This window comes from Gossypium arboreum, chromosome 7 (assembly GCF_025698485.1).
Source record: "Gossypium arboreum isolate Shixiya-1 chromosome 7, ASM2569848v2, whole genome shotgun sequence".
NCBI classification, from domain to species: domain Eukaryota; kingdom Viridiplantae; phylum Streptophyta; class Magnoliopsida; order Malvales; family Malvaceae; genus Gossypium; species Gossypium arboreum.
The window spans coordinates 1,124,472-1,139,552 of NC_069076.1; the positions used below are offsets into that span (position 1 = coordinate 1,124,472).

A 15,081-nucleotide genomic window follows, 5' to 3' on the forward strand; every position below is an offset into this window, starting at 1 on the left:
CGGTACCTCAATATGCTTAGTTCGATCATATTGCATGGGATTATGTGCAATACTAATGGTCAATCTATTGTCACGGTATAACTTCATTGGTCCACTCAATTTTATCTTCAAACCTTCTAATATAATTTTAACAACTCACAAATTCCTTGGGTCATTGCTTTAAATTTAACTTCCACACTTGATCTAGCTACAATGTTCTATTTTTCACTCAGGTCACTAAGTTACTTTAAATTTAAGCCATTTTTTTAATTTGATTTAATTTTAATTAATTTATTCATTCTTTTTTAGGCATATACTTTCATTCTATGAATAATTGAGTTTCCAATTTAGCTTTGGGTCTCGGAAGAGAATTGTGAAGCTCATAATTTGTTAAACTCAAAAATATAAAAAATGAGGTGAATTCGTATTTTAAATCTTTCGTACATTTTTTTAAATGACGAGGAAATGAAAGAAATGTTTGGACATTTTAATTTATAGTGATTCAGTCCCAAATGTCTACCTCAACCAAAGATTTCTCAATCAACTATACTTGAATTGTTATTTTTTAAGAAAAAGATATAGACTTCACAAGACTGTCTTTTACTTAAAGCTTAGATAGAACCTTTCCCCCAAGCTTTTATAATTAAATTAAAATCCTTCCTAATTTTCGTGGCTCAACTAAAATTATTTACAAATTACTTAAGATTTTATGCCTCAAAAACCTTAGGTAGTTTTTTGCAAGTGCAAGAAAAGATGTAAACATGAAGGTCTCTCAAAGGTGTGTGTGTGTTTACAAATGTTTAGCTCTCTCAAAGAATTGAAATGAAAATGATAAAAAGATCTAACAATAAACATCTAAGAGATATGTACAACCGAAAATATCAAGAAATAAATAATTTGATGTTTTTCTACTTATTTTTATGCTTGGACATTCATCTTTTATGTCTTGATGTGTCTTTAACTTGTATTTATATCTAGGAACAAGTTTGTGGACGTTGATGACCATTGAGGATGAATTCTAGTCATTGAGAGCATTTATTTTACGCATTTAATGCAGCTTGTAACAGTGTGTCTCAAGATAGACAAACATCAAAATTAAAGGTTGCTTCTAAGCTAAGTCATGAAAGTTATGTCATGAATTGAGATAGTAGCTTGATATAATTGAATTTGGTTGAACTGCTATTTTAATTAAACAGTTAAAATATGTACTTAATGAGTTTAAGGATTAATTTGTTTCATTTCAGTATAGTATGCCATAAATTTTTTTGGTATAAATATTATGCCATAATTTTAAAAATATTAATTATGCTTCTCTTATGTTATATGGATGTATTTGGTTGATGCAATCATAAAGGGAGACTATACAAAGTTTCTTATCATCATTTAATTGTTGTAAAGTTATATTTTTGATAAGTTCATTTTAAGATATAACAATCGTGTTTCGAGATAAATAATACATAGTCTTGAGTTAAGAACCTTTTTGCCTTTAGACAAGGCAATATAGAACCCTAAACATAGTTTGTTTCATTTAGATTTCGAGACAAGAACTCCTCTATCTCGAGATACACTGTTTAAATTTGAAGATTGAGTTTTGTTTTGATTCTCAACTCTATAATTTACCCTATTAAGCTCCTATTTGAGTATAAAGAGATTAATTGATATTTGATTAGTGGCTATTTATGTATAGTTTCAAACTTTGAGAGAATAAATCAAAGTTGCTTCGGCAATGTGATGTGATATGATGTGATGTTACACATTTAAATTTGGTGACTAGGTCGAGTGTAGGGTGTCACACTCGCGCCTTTTGGCAAACCCCCCAAAAAAATGATGAATCCAGACAAAATCTATTATGAGGCCCCAGTCAACTGGCCTAGAACAATACCGTAGAAATTCAGCACCTTGGATGAAGGGGAAGTGTGAACCGACCCTCCCAAGCATGGAGGGGTATGAGAAACCCAGGACGATCAAGGTCATACTCACAGAGGGCACTCAATGGCTCCGGTTGAGGGCATGGAAAAACTTGTGCTTGAAGTGGGGAATTTGCAACCACTACAATGAAGAAGGGCTTCGTACTCCTCTTTTCAAGTGGTGCAAGGAGTCAAGGGCCCAGTCACCCTTTTCTTGCACATTAGAGGAGGATTATTCTCCTTCTTCATCATTTCAACGGTGGAACAACTAGTTTCTCCTCCACGTCCAGCGAAATCCATGTTCGATTCAAAGAAATAAAGTAAAATAAAAACCAACAAGAAAACAAAAAATTTTATTTGCATTCAAGTCGAAAAGTGAGCTGGAAAAGTAGCAATTGAATTATAAGAAGATAAACAGAGGAGATTCGGAAAAAAAAAATGACAGAAAGGATGCCCCCATGCAGGATCGAACTACAGACCTTCAGTTTACAAGACTGACGCTCTACCACTGAGCTATAGGGGCTTATATTCTAATTAACTCGCTGCATATATCATGAGGATTTTTAATAATTAATCTTGGAAAAGATTCTGTTTTTTCCCCTGCATTACATGTCAAACCCAAACATGATATTTTTATTTTATTTTAATTATAATAAGTTACCAACTCAGATCAGATAATGGCCATTAACATTACATGCCAAACACAAACCTTGTGAGACTAAGGTATAAGAGAATTTTAAGTCCCATGCAATGAGTAGTGTATAAAGGGGCAATAAGGTCGAGGAAGCTTTGTCATGGTTTCATCCACATTCATCATAATCACTCAAAGCAGACAAAACTTTGTTGGAATGGGCATTCACCACTATGCTACACCCTTTGCTAAGCACTTCCCGTCCACTTTCTTTACCATAGCTAATCAAGCTTCTTTATCTGTTGCATCTTTGTGTTCAAAAAGTAACATATCATGGATGCATTTTTTCACTGAATTTATTTAACTATTACTCAAATAAAATATATTTTTTAAAAATACTACGGAATTTTTTAAAATACTAGTCTCTAACACCTGCGTTTGATCTATACTCAAACATGAATATAGAAATATGATCTTTGAACCCTTCAAATACACAAGTCCAAGATATATAATTCATTAGTATATGAAAGTAATTTTATTTGATAATAATGAAAGCAATACATTAATACATATAAATGCTACATGTTTAAATTAGAGCTAAACCTTTTATGATTTGATCATATAATGGCTAAACCTTTCAAAATGAGAAAAAAATTAAGATGTGCTTAAATAAGGGCCAAATATTTCAAAATGGTTAAATAAATGACAAGAATATAAGATATTATAACGTTTTTATGAGTTAAATAAAAAAAATCCTTTTTATGAGTTGTAAACGTTTTTATGCTGTATGTAGGGAGAAAAAGATCTTTGCCAATTAGTATATAAAATATTAAAATATGTTCCGTACATTGAAAACAAAAGCCCCTATAGCTCAGTGGTAGAGCGTCAGTCTTGTAAACTGAAGGTCTGTAGTTCGATCCTGCATGGGGGCAATATTTCCGAGTTTATCAAGGCATATCTATAATTTTTTTTTATATTGAATATTAAAAAGTCATTGAAAGAAAAATAAAGGTTAAAATGTGCCTATAGTTATTGTACTTTTGAAATTTAAGAATTTAGTCCTTATACTTGTATTTCTAGTAAATTAAGCCCTCTATTTTTTAGAATTCTAAATTCAGATCCAATTGTTAACACTACTATTTTTTGTTAAATTCAATATTAATCCAATTGTTAACACTACTATTTTTTGTTAAATTCAATTTAATTACAATAATTTGTAATTACATGCTACTGAAATGTCATAGAAAAAAATTAACCTAAAACAATTAGCATTGTTAATAGTTAGACTAGAATTGAATTTTGAAATCTAAAATGTAGATGGACTAAATTTCTAAATATACAGGTACAAAGACTAAATGCATAATTTTCAAAAGTACAGGGACTATAGGTACTTTTTAACCAAAATAAAATCCCAAGCCCCACGAAAAGAGCACCTGATTGAAAATAAGTTATAAAAGAGACCCTTATTTGCAATCAATTGAAAAACTTGTTTCTTGTCAAATAGGTTTCCTTCCCTTTTTATCCTTCACTCAACTTCCAGTCTCTGACTCCGTTTGCATTCTCTCTCAGCTTTCCGGTGAGCTCTGCGGCAGTTAGTCTTTACTAATTAAAGTTTTAATCTCTCTTTTTTTGCTTTAAATTTTATTCAGATTTGAAATTGTTCCTTCTTTTTTAGGTCGAAGAATCATTCAATTTAAGGGGAAAAAGAAAAAAAAAATACCAAACATGTCGAAATCGGTGATTGAAATGCCTCCAAAGGGTGGGTTTAGCTTCGATCTTTGTAAAAGAAACGAGATGCTTTCAAAGAAAGGCGTTAATCCGCCGTCATTTCGTAAAACGGGTACCACAATTGTCGGCTTGATCTTCCAGGTACTGAATTTGAGGGGAAAAGTTAATTTCTGGGTTTTGGCCTTGTTGCTTGTTTTACCATGAAAAATCTGTTCTTTTGAGCTGATTTTAGTGTATATTTAGGTTCCACTCTTTTAGCTGTATTTAGTGTGTTATATGGATACTTTTTGGGGGTTTTGATTGGTTGATAGTGGGAGGTTTCAATATTTTATTGCAGTTTCTGTTGATTTTAAGATTAAGGAGTCGAAGAAGGGATGAATTGTACTAATAGTTTGCTATATGACATAGTGAAGCTTGATTTTTAGTGTTGTTAGCGATTGCCTACTGGGTGATTCTTCCAAGTGGGTTATGTGAAGGTGAATCTGGAAACATTTTGGTTATAGTTGTAGGCTTTAGGATTTTTGTTTAAGTGGCTGTTTCATGAGATATGTCTCTGCTATCGTGAATTCAGGCTCGAGATTTTTATCACTGCAACTAATGATGAGCCCCTTGAAAAGCTGAAATAATGAGAATAATTATGTGAATAAATTTAGCTGGAATATTAACTGATGTGATTGGCTTCTTGGTCTGTTTAAGTTTAATGGCGATCATGGTTCTTTGTGGTTTATAATGTTGATATATATAGTTTATAAGACTGAAACTGAGATGATGATTGTTGGTTAATATCTGATGCGGAACTTAAAAAACCAGTAGTTGCCACCATGTTATTGTGAACTTGCCGATTGCTTTATCTTTTCCTTTTATCTTCAAGCATATCATAAACTGATGTGCAGATATCTGGAACTTACTTCCCCTTATTTGTTTTGTATATGTAGGTTATTATGTTGACACTTGTTGTGATGCTAGTTATGCAATGCCTTTGATTTTACTTGAATTTTTGTATAGGATGGTGTAATTCTTGGAGCAGACACTAGAGCAACTGAAGGACCTATAGTTTGCGATAAAAATTGTGAAAAAATTCATTACATGGCCCCGAACATTTACTGTTGTGGAGCTGGAACTGCTGCTGACACAGAGGCAGTAACTGGTACTTTTTGAAATTGGCCTTTAATATAGTTCTACAAAATCAGTAGTTTCTTCAACTTGAATGCTTGAACACCTCGGTTATAAACTGTTATTTTCACATTCTCATTTTACTGTTACTAAGCCATTGTTATACTCTTATGCTTATGCTCAGACATGGTCAGTTCACAGCTCCAGTTACACCGCTATCATACTGGTAGAGAGTCCAGGGTTGTGACAGCATTGACCCTTCTCAAGAGACACCTTTTCAAGTAATCTTTTTTTGCGTTTCGATATTTTTTGACTGACAACATAACTCTGCATGGTCATGTGATTCTAATTGCTTACCAATTTGCCCAGCTACCAAGGCTATGTTTCTGCTGCTTTGGTACTAGGTGGTGTAGATGTCACTGGGCCTCATTTGCATACTGTGAGTTTTCTTTATCCATTTGGGCTTCAAAATGACAATAGCTTTCTGCCTTCTCTATTAGTTTAAATTCTTATTTCTGCAATGCTTAAATTCTGCAGATATATCCCCATGGGTCAACTGACACATTGCCATTTGCTACAATGGGTTCTGGTTCCCTGGCAGCAATGGCTGTATTTGAATCAAAATACAGGGAAGGCCTTACTGTAAGTTCACCTATTCCCTTCTTTTGGTCTCTTGAAGATTAAAGAGTTAGACTACCCTAACATGTTCTCTGATTATGGGGTTCTCTTATGTTTTCCATTTTAATAAAAATATTTCATGCCTTTATAGCTACAAAAGAAAAATAAATCAGCAATATTCAATTTGCAGCAACTACACCTATTTTGATCTATTGATACTAAGGTCACTGGTTTTTCTCTTTCAGAGAAACAAAGGAATAGAACTTGTCACTGAGGCTATATGCTCTGGTATCTTCAATGACCTCGGTAGTGGAAGCAATGTTGATATTTGTGTAATAACTAAGGTTTGTTGTTATGAACCAGCCTCTTTTTGTTAAGGGACATCCTAGGTTCATTTTGATCTCAAGCTTCTCATTTTAATGAATCATGTCTCAGGGTGGCAAAGAATACTTGAGGAACCATTTACAACCTAATCCTCGAACTTACACCAGCTCCAAAGGCTATTCTTTTCCCAAGAAGACAGGTTAGTTTTGTGCTTTACATTTTCAATCCATTTCAACTATGAAGAACAATCTCATTCTGTTTCCATTTTTTGAAAAAAACAAGAAGATGCCATATGTCTACTATCAGAGGTTTTGATGTAGCATAATAAAACTGTGGTTACTAGTATGTTTTGTTGATAGCAAAGAATTTGAATGTCAAGCAAGTCCACTCAAATGACCTTAATAAGTGATTTAATCTACGTTATTCAGACTCGTGTGTTGGATATGGGTATGCATCTGACAGAGTATATCCAATTATTTAAAACTTTTCTATATATTTGGAGGGCTTTTAAAAGGTTATATCCTTGTAACTGTGTCCAAAATGGTGTTGGAGTTAAGTGCTTCAAGAAAAACTAAGACGCGAAGGTAAACGGGTCAGGTCAATTTGGATTTTAAAATTTACGGGTTATTTAGGGTTCAGATCCTTTCAAGTGTAGGTTATTTTGGTTTGGATAATTTTCTGCTCGGGTTATTTAATTCTGCTAGTTGGTTTTTTTCAGATTAGGTCGTCTCAGGTTTAGGGCATTTTGGATTAGTTGTTTAGCTCATTTTCGGTTTAAGTTATTTTGAGTTTTAGCCATTTTGGATTTGAGTTATTTTCGGGTTCAGATTCAGGTTTTTGGCTTTTCATAATCAAATTAGATTGGGTTGAGTTTGGTTGACTTAATCTGAATGTTGTTTGATTTTAATCAAGTGAAGTCTACAGAGTTTCATGGACGAACAAGATAATGTAGCATGTTCCAAGTTTAATATGATATGTTGCTTGATTTTAATTTCTATGGGTTGCAGAGGTCCTCTTGACAAAAATCATACCGCTTAAGGAGAAAGTGGAGATCATCGAAGGAGGCGACGCCATGGAAGAATGAAGCACTTACGCAACTGATGATTAGTATATCAACTCTCTAGCGTTCATTTATGCTCTATCAAAGAACTATTTTCTGATCAGTATTGTGCAATTGCTCATCTGTTTGACCAAAGATTTTGTTGGTATTCAAACCTTTTGAGTTTGTTTTAACATTGCAGTAATATGGTAATTTACCCTCAAAAACCTTCATTCTATGCCTAATATTTCAATACATAAAATTCCGGATTGTCATTTACTTTTTTTTATATATATATTTTTATTTTAGGTTAGCTATTAGTAAGTTTTCGATGACTAAAAAAAATTATAAAAAAGTAATTAAATTTTACTAAATTATTAAAATATTTAACCGACGGTTGATGTGATTGTTAAATCATTGTTTATTGTGTATGTAATTTTTACTTGGGTTTAAAAACCAATTTGGGTGCCTTTTATTATTTAATGAATTACCCTAACTTACTATGTTTTAGGTTTTTCTAAGGTTAGTATTTTATTGAGTAAATTTAACAAATTAACCGAAAATCAACAACTTAAGAAATTACTCTCATATAAATTAAATTATATTTTCATTAGAGTATTTTTGTCTCTTATTATATAGAATAATAAATTAATAAAGATTTTAAATCTAATACACAACATATAATAAACAATTAACTTTACAACTATAATCACCCTCCTTGAGAAAAAACCTACTGCTAATTTTTAAAATTATCATTATATCAAAAATGTTATTTTCTAAAAGAAAATTAATCATATGTATATTCTCACTTGTTACATAACCTAATATTTTTAATTATTCTTCATTATTATTTTTACTACTTTTAATTATTTTGCCGTGATTTGTAGTGAACTATAATTTATTTTTAGGTTAGAATATGTTATTAATTCTCTATACTCTTTATAAATTTAAAATTTATCTTTATATTTTTATTTATAGGAATTCAGTTCCTATACTTTTCAGATTTCAAAATTTAAGTTCAACAGTTAACACATTCAAATTCATTACGATGTCATCTTTTGTAAGTTACATAGCTATCAAATGAATTTTTATTATTATTTCACACAAATAAGTTTAACCCAAAAAATTAACAATAGTAGCAATAGGACTTGAATTTTGAAATATAAAAAGTAAAAGATTAAATTTTGAAAATAAAATTACAAATTTATAAAAAAACAAGTACCTATAACATAATTTTTATCTGATTTTTAATTGTATCTAAACAGATATATGTGTCACCCTAACCGTAACAAATCTATTAGATTAAATTTTTTTCCATATTATTATTATTTAGATCTGTTCATGGGCTAGATTACTCGCATAGATCCAAATGCCAGCTTGAAATTTGGGATGATTTGAGTAAAATATTAAGCCCGCTTAAAATATAGGTTAGGCTCAGGTTTGAACACTTTATATTATACAAGGCCCAATCTCGACCCGACCTATTTTTAAATTTATGATATTTTATATTATGTTATTTTTATATATTATGTAATTTAAAATACATTAAAAAATAAATTATATTAAATATATAATACTACTATAATGTAAACATTAAAATGATGTTAAGATGACTATATAAAAATTTTAATAAATAAAATTATTAAATGTTAAAATAACATAATATAAATATTTTTTTAAAAAATAATATGAATGGTTCTAAAATTGGTTTGAATTAATCTTTTGTAAATATGAGTCAGTTTGACTAGAATTTTAAATCTACATTTTAGATCGAGCCGAAATTAAATAAGTATTAAATATGATAATATCATGCTTAAAACTGACCTAAACTCGACTCATGAGCCCTCTATTATTAGTATTAGTATTGTAGTAATTAAAACTTTAATTCATTGTTAATTAAAAGAGTTTTATTAAAAAAAAAGTATTAAAATGAAAACAAGAAACCAAAACTTGAACTAAACCAATCACAAATCATCATCTTCTTTAATATCCTCCTTTTTCGTCGTCTGAAAGTATTATTTACAGATAGAAGGAAGAAGAAGAAAGCTTGAGAAACGTCATCCTATTCAACCATGTCTTACGACTATCTTTTCAAGTACATTATCATCGGTGACACTGGTTAATTCTCTCTCTCTCTTTCTCTGCGTCTGCTTAAATCTCCCCATTTGGGTTTTCTTTTCTTTTCTTTTTTAAATTTCTTTTTCAATTGGTGTGTTGGTGCAGGCGTGGGAAAATCATGTTTGCTCTTGCAGTTTACAGATAAAAGATTCCAACCGGTTCATGATCTAACCATCGGTGTTGAATTCGGTGCTCGGATGGTCACCGTTGATGGCAGACCCATCAAACTTCAAATTTGGGATACTGTAATTACCTTCACTCTTTAGTCATTTTTTTTATTCATTTTTGTATTTTTTGGTGAAAAGGGTATGAATAACTTAGGAAAGATTTGGATTTCTTTTAAAATCTTTTCTTGTATAATTTTATATGTTTTCTTTGGCTGTTTATAGAAATGGGTGCTTAAAATTAATGGAGTTTTTGGCTGTTAGGCTTAGATGATTTCAGTTCAGGATACAAAGAAGATGGTGACAGAATTCCATAGGAGTTTAATTTTGTTTTATGTGAAATGATTGACATAGTGTTGGCTGGCTTATGGATTATGTTTATCAGAGTGTGAGTGTAGGATATTGGTATATATTTAACACGTTCAACTTCCTTTTTTATAATTTTACCATGATGGTCATACTGAGGTGTTAAACGTAAGTGTCAGACATTAGTACTTTAAATAAAGAATCAAAACAAGGGATTTAGGGTTTATGTGTTGGGAATTTGTGAGTGTATAGAAAGTGCATTAGTCCTTCTAATGCCTTTTCTTTTATGAAATTATATTTTTAGCAATACATCAATGCATTAGGTATTTTGTTCTGTTGTGTCATAGGAGTTCCTTTTGATGAAAAGGAGATCATAGTTATTCATTTGTTAGTTACTTCCTACTCAAGCAATGGTGAATCAGTGAAATGTAGCTTATTAATGAACTTAATGGCTTCTTTTATCTCAATCACAATGTTTTTGTTGATCATTTTTCCTTCCGTTATTCAATAATTTGATGATCTTTTTAGAAAAGAGCTTTTCTTTTGCTTATATCTCTCTCTCTCTATATATATATCAGGCTGGACAAGAATCCTTCAGATCCATCACCAGATCTTACTACAGAGGAGCAGCAGGAGCTCTTCTTGTCTATGATATAACCAGGTGAGATATCAATTATCTTTGGCTTCTATGTTATAACCGCCTGATATAGATTAGAAGAAATGAACGCTCCAACAGCTTGCGTCTTGCCTGTTGTAGCTTTTGCTTCGAGATTTTTCACCAGTTCTTGTATATTTGAAGGGTCTTGTACTGAACTGCAAGTTGTAAACTTGATCAGGAGAGAGACATTTAATCATCTAGCTAGCTGGTTGGAGGATGCTCGACAGCATGCGAATCCAAACATGGCGGTCACGGTCATTGGAAACAAATGTGATCTTTCTCAACGGAGGGCTGTTAGCAAAGAAGAGGGTGAACAGTTTGCAAAGGATTATGGACTTTCATTCTTGGAAACTTCTGCAAGGACATCTCAAAATGCTGAAGAGGTAAGTGTCATCCTCCAAGGATCTCCAAATATAGTATCATATTGTTTTTATATTAGTAAAAACACCATAGAGGCTTTGTACTAGGAGTCAAATTGTATTTTGCCTCATTTAATAAAAAATAAGCAAATTAACTTGTGCATTAAATCGAAAAGTAAATCCATCATTTTTGTTAAAAATTTCTCCATTTTTACTGTTAAAAATGGAATGATTGGCGTAATTACCAAACGAAGGCACGTAAAAGTCACATTGTGCTTTTACCACTGTTTTTGTTACTTTCGATGAATGATCAAATGGTAATATCGTATTGTCTTGTAGGCATTCATAATGACTGCTGCAAAGATTCTTCAGAACATTCAAGAAGGAATCTTTGATCCATCCAATGAGGTAAATTACCAATGTTGTTCTGATCTTTCGTTTTTTATGTTATCTTTTAAAGACCCTCAAAATCTTAAAAAAACTTAAACCCTGTGCCGGACACATTATTCCCATACTCACACTTAAGTCCAAGTAGGCCTAACTCCGTAAACAGTGTCAGCGTCTCGTGTATCTTACTGAAACGACTGATGAACTAAAATGCAGTCATGCGGCATCAAGATCGGCTACGGACGTGGACAAGGTACATTGGGTACAAGTGGAACCGTTGGTCAGACAGGCGGCTGTTGCGGTTAGCAGGCAAAAAGAATATATGTGCCTGTATTTGATCCTTCAATTCATTACTACATCACATTTCTTTGATTCATATATTCCTAATGGTGTTCTTGAACTATAGCAAGCGCACTGAATGTACAAAACTGTCTTCTTTTTTTCTTTGTACCGAACTCGAATCGAAATATTCATATTTGCCTAATTTTAATTCGAGTTATTTGCATATTAATGATTGTTATCCGAGGGTAACTAACTGATACATGAAATAGAAAGAATTCAACCAAGACTTGTTTCTTTATTGAGACATTAATCATATCGAAAAAACAAGGATAGGGTTGTTCTACATTGGTGTAAATCCGGATTAAAACTTGGAACAACTACAAAAGTTCGATGGACCTAAGCTAAAAGCAAGTATTCGTTCGAGAAAAATCGGGTATCAGAGGCTTACTCTATTTCCAAAATCCCCTATGAGAAACATAAAGTAATTGAATAATAAATAGAGAAATACCTATATAATATGACTTGTTGAGCCAACCTAGCGCTTTTAGACCTTGATTACTAAACCCGAGAAAATATCTGCAAATGCCATTGGAAGAAAGCTTCAGGGATCAATACAAGAGAAAACAAATAAAATTGTTAGTTACTTGCTTATCAAGTAATACTCACCCCTGCAAGAACATCTTTAGAGAGTCTCGGTTTGCCTTGAGATGTATCGACTACAACTGATTTTTTCTGTGGAAATTGGCGGATCACCTTATTCTGGCTAACCGGCAGCTCAGAGTTCATTCCAGACTCCTCTTGCACCTTTTGCTTCTGCAGAAAGTCAAACACAAAGGAATCAAACATGCATGCAAAATCTTGTATTTGGTTTTGTTCGAGGAAATTACAAGAGTAAACTAAGCACGTGAAATTCAGCCAAGAAACTATGAAGCATCAAGTAGATATGGATTTACATCGATCACAAGCAATGAGTTATATCGAAAAAGTAGTTGTTTACCTTCTTCATTCGCTCTTCAATTGAACTTAGCTTACGAGATTGGTCAACCTTCGAAAGATAGAAATCATGCTCCCTCTTGGCAGCAGAGATTTCTAAAGCCAACTTCTGCTCCCTAATTGCACTCTTGTAAGCTATATGAGAAAAGAAATCAACTCAGACACAATCAATATAAACATTACACATATATAATTATATATAGCACCAAAATCATTGCAAAACAGAGAAATATAAACCAATGAGTTACCAATTTCTTCAGTAAGATCATCCCATTTGAATTTACTCAAGTATTTGATATTCCAAATGTCATAATAGAACGATGACCTCTTCCTCCCACCTAATCACAGTGAAAAAGACCAAAATCGTAAGGCCACACAATATCATCACAAAATGCTAATACATAAGGTAAAAGAATCACAGAAGCCCCTGTATTAGGAATCAGAATGCATTTCGCTCCCTTTACTCAAAAAATTGGCAAATTAGTCCTTGTACATTAGATCAGAGAGCAAATTTAAATTTTCTGATATGTGTATATATCTGACACAAGCATATTTAAATTTTCTTTTTAAAGATTATCAATATATTTGGAGGATTCTTGGAGGGTCATATCCCCATTCCATATATGAAAGAGTTAGACATGGGTGTAGAACACGGGTATTTCAAGCAAAACGAAGAGTCTGACAGACATAGATAGAGATTATAAAAAAGAAACACAATATAACATTTTTTTCCATACCAATTTGTTCACCGTTTAACATATTAGCAACCCTCTTTGCAATCCCTTTTCTAGCAAATTCAACCCACCTAGAGAAAAAAAAAAAACAATGAACTCATTGTTAAACCATAAAAAGCCCTATAAATTCACAATAAACTATGATTAGCTAAGCTATACAATGACATACCCTTCAGAAAATTCTTGTTCTTGAACTTTAGAAGGTCTAGGGCGTTTACCTTTTACTTGGGGTTGATGGCCTGCATTAATAAAACTAATAAAAACCCAATCCTTTTTCAAATATAATAACTAAAGAAGAACAAAAAGAAGCCATTTTTGAGGTGTGAATTTCACTGATATTAACTCACCGGAAGGAGTGAGATAAATCCTAAGAATTTCACCATACTGAGAAAGCAATTGGCGTAGTTTAACATGATCCATATGTGGTGGAACTCTGCTTAAATAACAAACCCCACGATTATCAGCATCACCACCTTCCTTCAACAATTTCTTCTTTTTCCTCTTCTTATTCTGGCTTTTGGGTATATTATTTTCATCTTCAAAGCCATCATCATCATTATCATCAACATCAACATCAAACTCTCGGTTTTCTTCTTCAGTCATTGAAGCTTCCTTTTTTTTTTTCAGTTTCAGCAAAAAAACCCATAGTCAGATTTCAAATACCCTTCAAAGGGTTCCAAATAGAAGTACAGTAGCGGTGTCTCGGCAGCTATTTAGCGCCGTCAGCCAGCGCTAAAGAACTCAACAGCAGATAACTCAAAATTTGATTAATCAAGTTTAGGGTTTAAAAAATTACCTTATTTAATATCTTGGTCTGCCGGAAAAAGAGGGCTCCGGTGAGGCACTGGAGGAGAGCGGTGAGAAGCTTGTTTGGCGGCGGGGAATGTGTGATGAGATGAGAGTGGGTCGAGAATTTTTGAAGGAAAATTTAGAAAAAAAAAAAGAAGTAAAATAAAATTTGTATATAATTTGGGTGGGTAGCCTGTCTCCCAATGGGTTCTATTCGAATTGGACCGGGTTTTTAAAGTTTAGTTCGGCCGGCTCGTTTTATTTCGAATTTAAATTAAATAGTAAAATTATTTTATTTAAATTTAAGTTATGAACTAATTAAATTATCACACATACCATTTTAATTGAATAAAAATATTTAGAATTTTTTATCCAAATATTGTGAATTTAATAAAATATTATAAAAATAGTGTTTTTTTTTTCCTTTGCCGAATATGATATTATTGTTATTAGCCAATTGTTAATATATATTATTACAAGTCCTAGGTAGAGCTGATTGTGGACTGGTCTAGGTCTGTTCTCAACAAAATTTTAGGCCCAGATCCGGCCTAAAAAATAAGTTTAAATTTTATCTAATCCTGACCTGAATTATAGAAGTCAAACTCAAGTCTAACTCGGCTCACTCATATTAATTTTTTTAGATTATTTTATTATATACAACAAATTTAAAATATATATAATATATCAAATACACTTAAAAATATTAAAATAAATATTAAAACAACAAATAAATTGAAAATACATTAAAAATTTTATATTAAGATAGTTGCAACTAAAACAATAGCAAAATTAATAATAAAATATAAGTTCTACAATATCTAAATAATATTAAAAACAATAGTGAAACAACATTATAAACTGTAGCAAAAAATATAAAAAATCACAAAAAAAACACCGAAACAAAAAAAACATCAACAAAAAAAAAGTAAAAGTAGAAAAAACAGCACCAAAA

General features: G+C 31.8%; 3 protein-coding genes and 2 non-coding genes across 7 annotated transcripts; 3 read left to right on the forward strand and 2 right to left on the reverse strand.

Annotated features, from left to right (window-relative positions):
* Positions 1 to 2,337: 2,337 nt before the first annotated feature.
* TRNAT-UGU (transfer RNA threonine (anticodon UGU)) lies at positions 2,338 to 2,409 on the reverse strand. Its single transcript has one exon. It is a non-coding gene; the product is annotated as a tRNA-Thr (tRNA).
* A 968-nt stretch (positions 2,410 to 3,377) lies between these two features.
* On the forward strand, positions 3,378 to 3,449 carry TRNAT-UGU (transfer RNA threonine (anticodon UGU)). The gene has a single exon. It is a non-coding gene; the product is annotated as a tRNA-Thr (tRNA).
* A 509-nt stretch (positions 3,450 to 3,958) lies between these two features.
* LOC108474546 (proteasome subunit beta type-7-A-like) lies at positions 3,959 to 7,566 on the forward strand. 2 transcript variants are annotated; one of them, XM_017776542.2, is made up of 9 exons: positions 3,959 to 4,093; positions 4,193 to 4,386; positions 5,251 to 5,392; positions 5,543 to 5,639; positions 5,728 to 5,797; positions 5,896 to 6,000; positions 6,222 to 6,320; positions 6,412 to 6,499; positions 7,308 to 7,566. In XM_017776542.2, the coding sequence occupies exons 2-9, from the start codon at positions 4,243 to 4,245 to the stop codon at positions 7,382 to 7,384; spliced, it is 822 nt and encodes a 273-aa protein (XP_017632031.1). In that variant the 5' UTR covers positions 3,959 to 4,093; positions 4,193 to 4,242; the 3' UTR covers positions 7,385 to 7,566. The 2 variants fall into 2 exon arrangements, with proteins under 2 accessions (XP_017632031.1, XP_017632110.1); XM_017776621.2 differs by having other exon boundaries at positions 4,009 to 4,108.
* A 1,684-nt stretch (positions 7,567 to 9,250) lies between these two features.
* On the forward strand, positions 9,251 to 11,836 carry LOC108466866 (ras-related protein RABB1b-like). The gene is made up of 6 exons (XM_017767223.2): positions 9,251 to 9,457; positions 9,563 to 9,702; positions 10,506 to 10,588; positions 10,764 to 10,968; positions 11,284 to 11,352; positions 11,548 to 11,836. Exons 1-6 carry the CDS (start codon positions 9,412 to 9,414, stop codon positions 11,635 to 11,637), a joined length of 633 nt encoding a protein of 210 aa, XP_017622712.1. The 5' UTR covers positions 9,251 to 9,411; the 3' UTR covers positions 11,638 to 11,836.
* A 52-nt stretch (positions 11,837 to 11,888) lies between these two features.
* Positions 11,889 to 14,334, reverse strand: LOC108466856 (pre-rRNA-processing protein ESF2). 2 transcript variants are annotated; one of them, XM_053030292.1, is made up of 8 exons: positions 14,137 to 14,334; positions 13,688 to 13,948; positions 13,510 to 13,579; positions 13,344 to 13,411; positions 12,855 to 12,944; positions 12,611 to 12,741; positions 12,280 to 12,426; positions 11,889 to 12,189 (listed from the first exon to the last, which is right to left on the reverse strand). In XM_053030292.1, exons 2-8 carry the CDS (start codon positions 13,941 to 13,943, stop codon positions 12,172 to 12,174), a joined length of 780 nt encoding a protein of 259 aa, XP_052886252.1. In that variant the 5' UTR covers positions 13,944 to 13,948; positions 14,137 to 14,334; the 3' UTR covers positions 11,889 to 12,171. The 2 variants fall into 2 exon arrangements, with proteins under 2 accessions (XP_052886252.1, XP_017622705.1); XM_017767216.2 differs by having other exon boundaries at positions 13,688 to 13,952; positions 14,137 to 14,330.
* Between the last annotated feature and the right edge of the window lie 747 nt (positions 14,335 to 15,081).

What these genes read in the sequence shown, in the direction of transcription:
- LOC108474546 (XM_017776542.2), top strand. Translation starts at nt 4,243, where the DNA reads ATGTCGAAATCGGTGATTGAAATGCCTCCAAAGGGTGGGTTTAGCTTC. An exon ending in CTCAAGAGACACCTTTTCAA is followed by an intron (nt 5,640 to 5,727) that starts GTAATCTTTTTT and finishes CAATTTGCCCAG; the next exon opens with CTACCAAGGCTATGTTTCTG. An exon ending in AATACAGGGAAGGCCTTACT is followed by an intron (nt 6,001 to 6,221) that starts GTAAGTTCACCT and finishes TTTCTCTTTCAG; the next exon opens with AGAAACAAAGGAATAGAACT.
- LOC108466856 (XM_053030292.1), bottom strand. Translation starts at nt 13,943, where the DNA reads ATGACTGAAGAAGAAAACCGAGAGTTTGATGTTGATGTTGATGATAAT. An exon ending in TGATCTTACTGAAGAAATTG is followed by an intron (nt 12,742 to 12,854) that starts GTAACTCATTGG and finishes TTTCTCATATAG; the next exon opens with CTTACAAGAGTGCAATTAGG. An exon ending in TTGAAGAGCGAATGAAGAAG is followed by an intron (nt 12,427 to 12,610) that starts GTAAACAACTAC and finishes GACTTTCTGCAG; the next exon opens with AAGCAAAAGGTGCAAGAGGA.
- LOC108466866 (XM_017767223.2), top strand. Translation starts at nt 9,412, where the DNA reads ATGTCTTACGACTATCTTTTCAAGTACATTATCATCGGTGACACTG. An exon ending in AACTTCAAATTTGGGATACT is followed by an intron (nt 9,703 to 10,505) that starts GTAATTACCTTC and finishes TATATATATCAG; the next exon opens with GCTGGACAAGAATCCTTCAG. An exon ending in CTTGTCTATGATATAACCAG is followed by an intron (nt 10,589 to 10,763) that starts GTGAGATATCAA and finishes AAACTTGATCAG; the next exon opens with GAGAGAGACATTTAATCATC.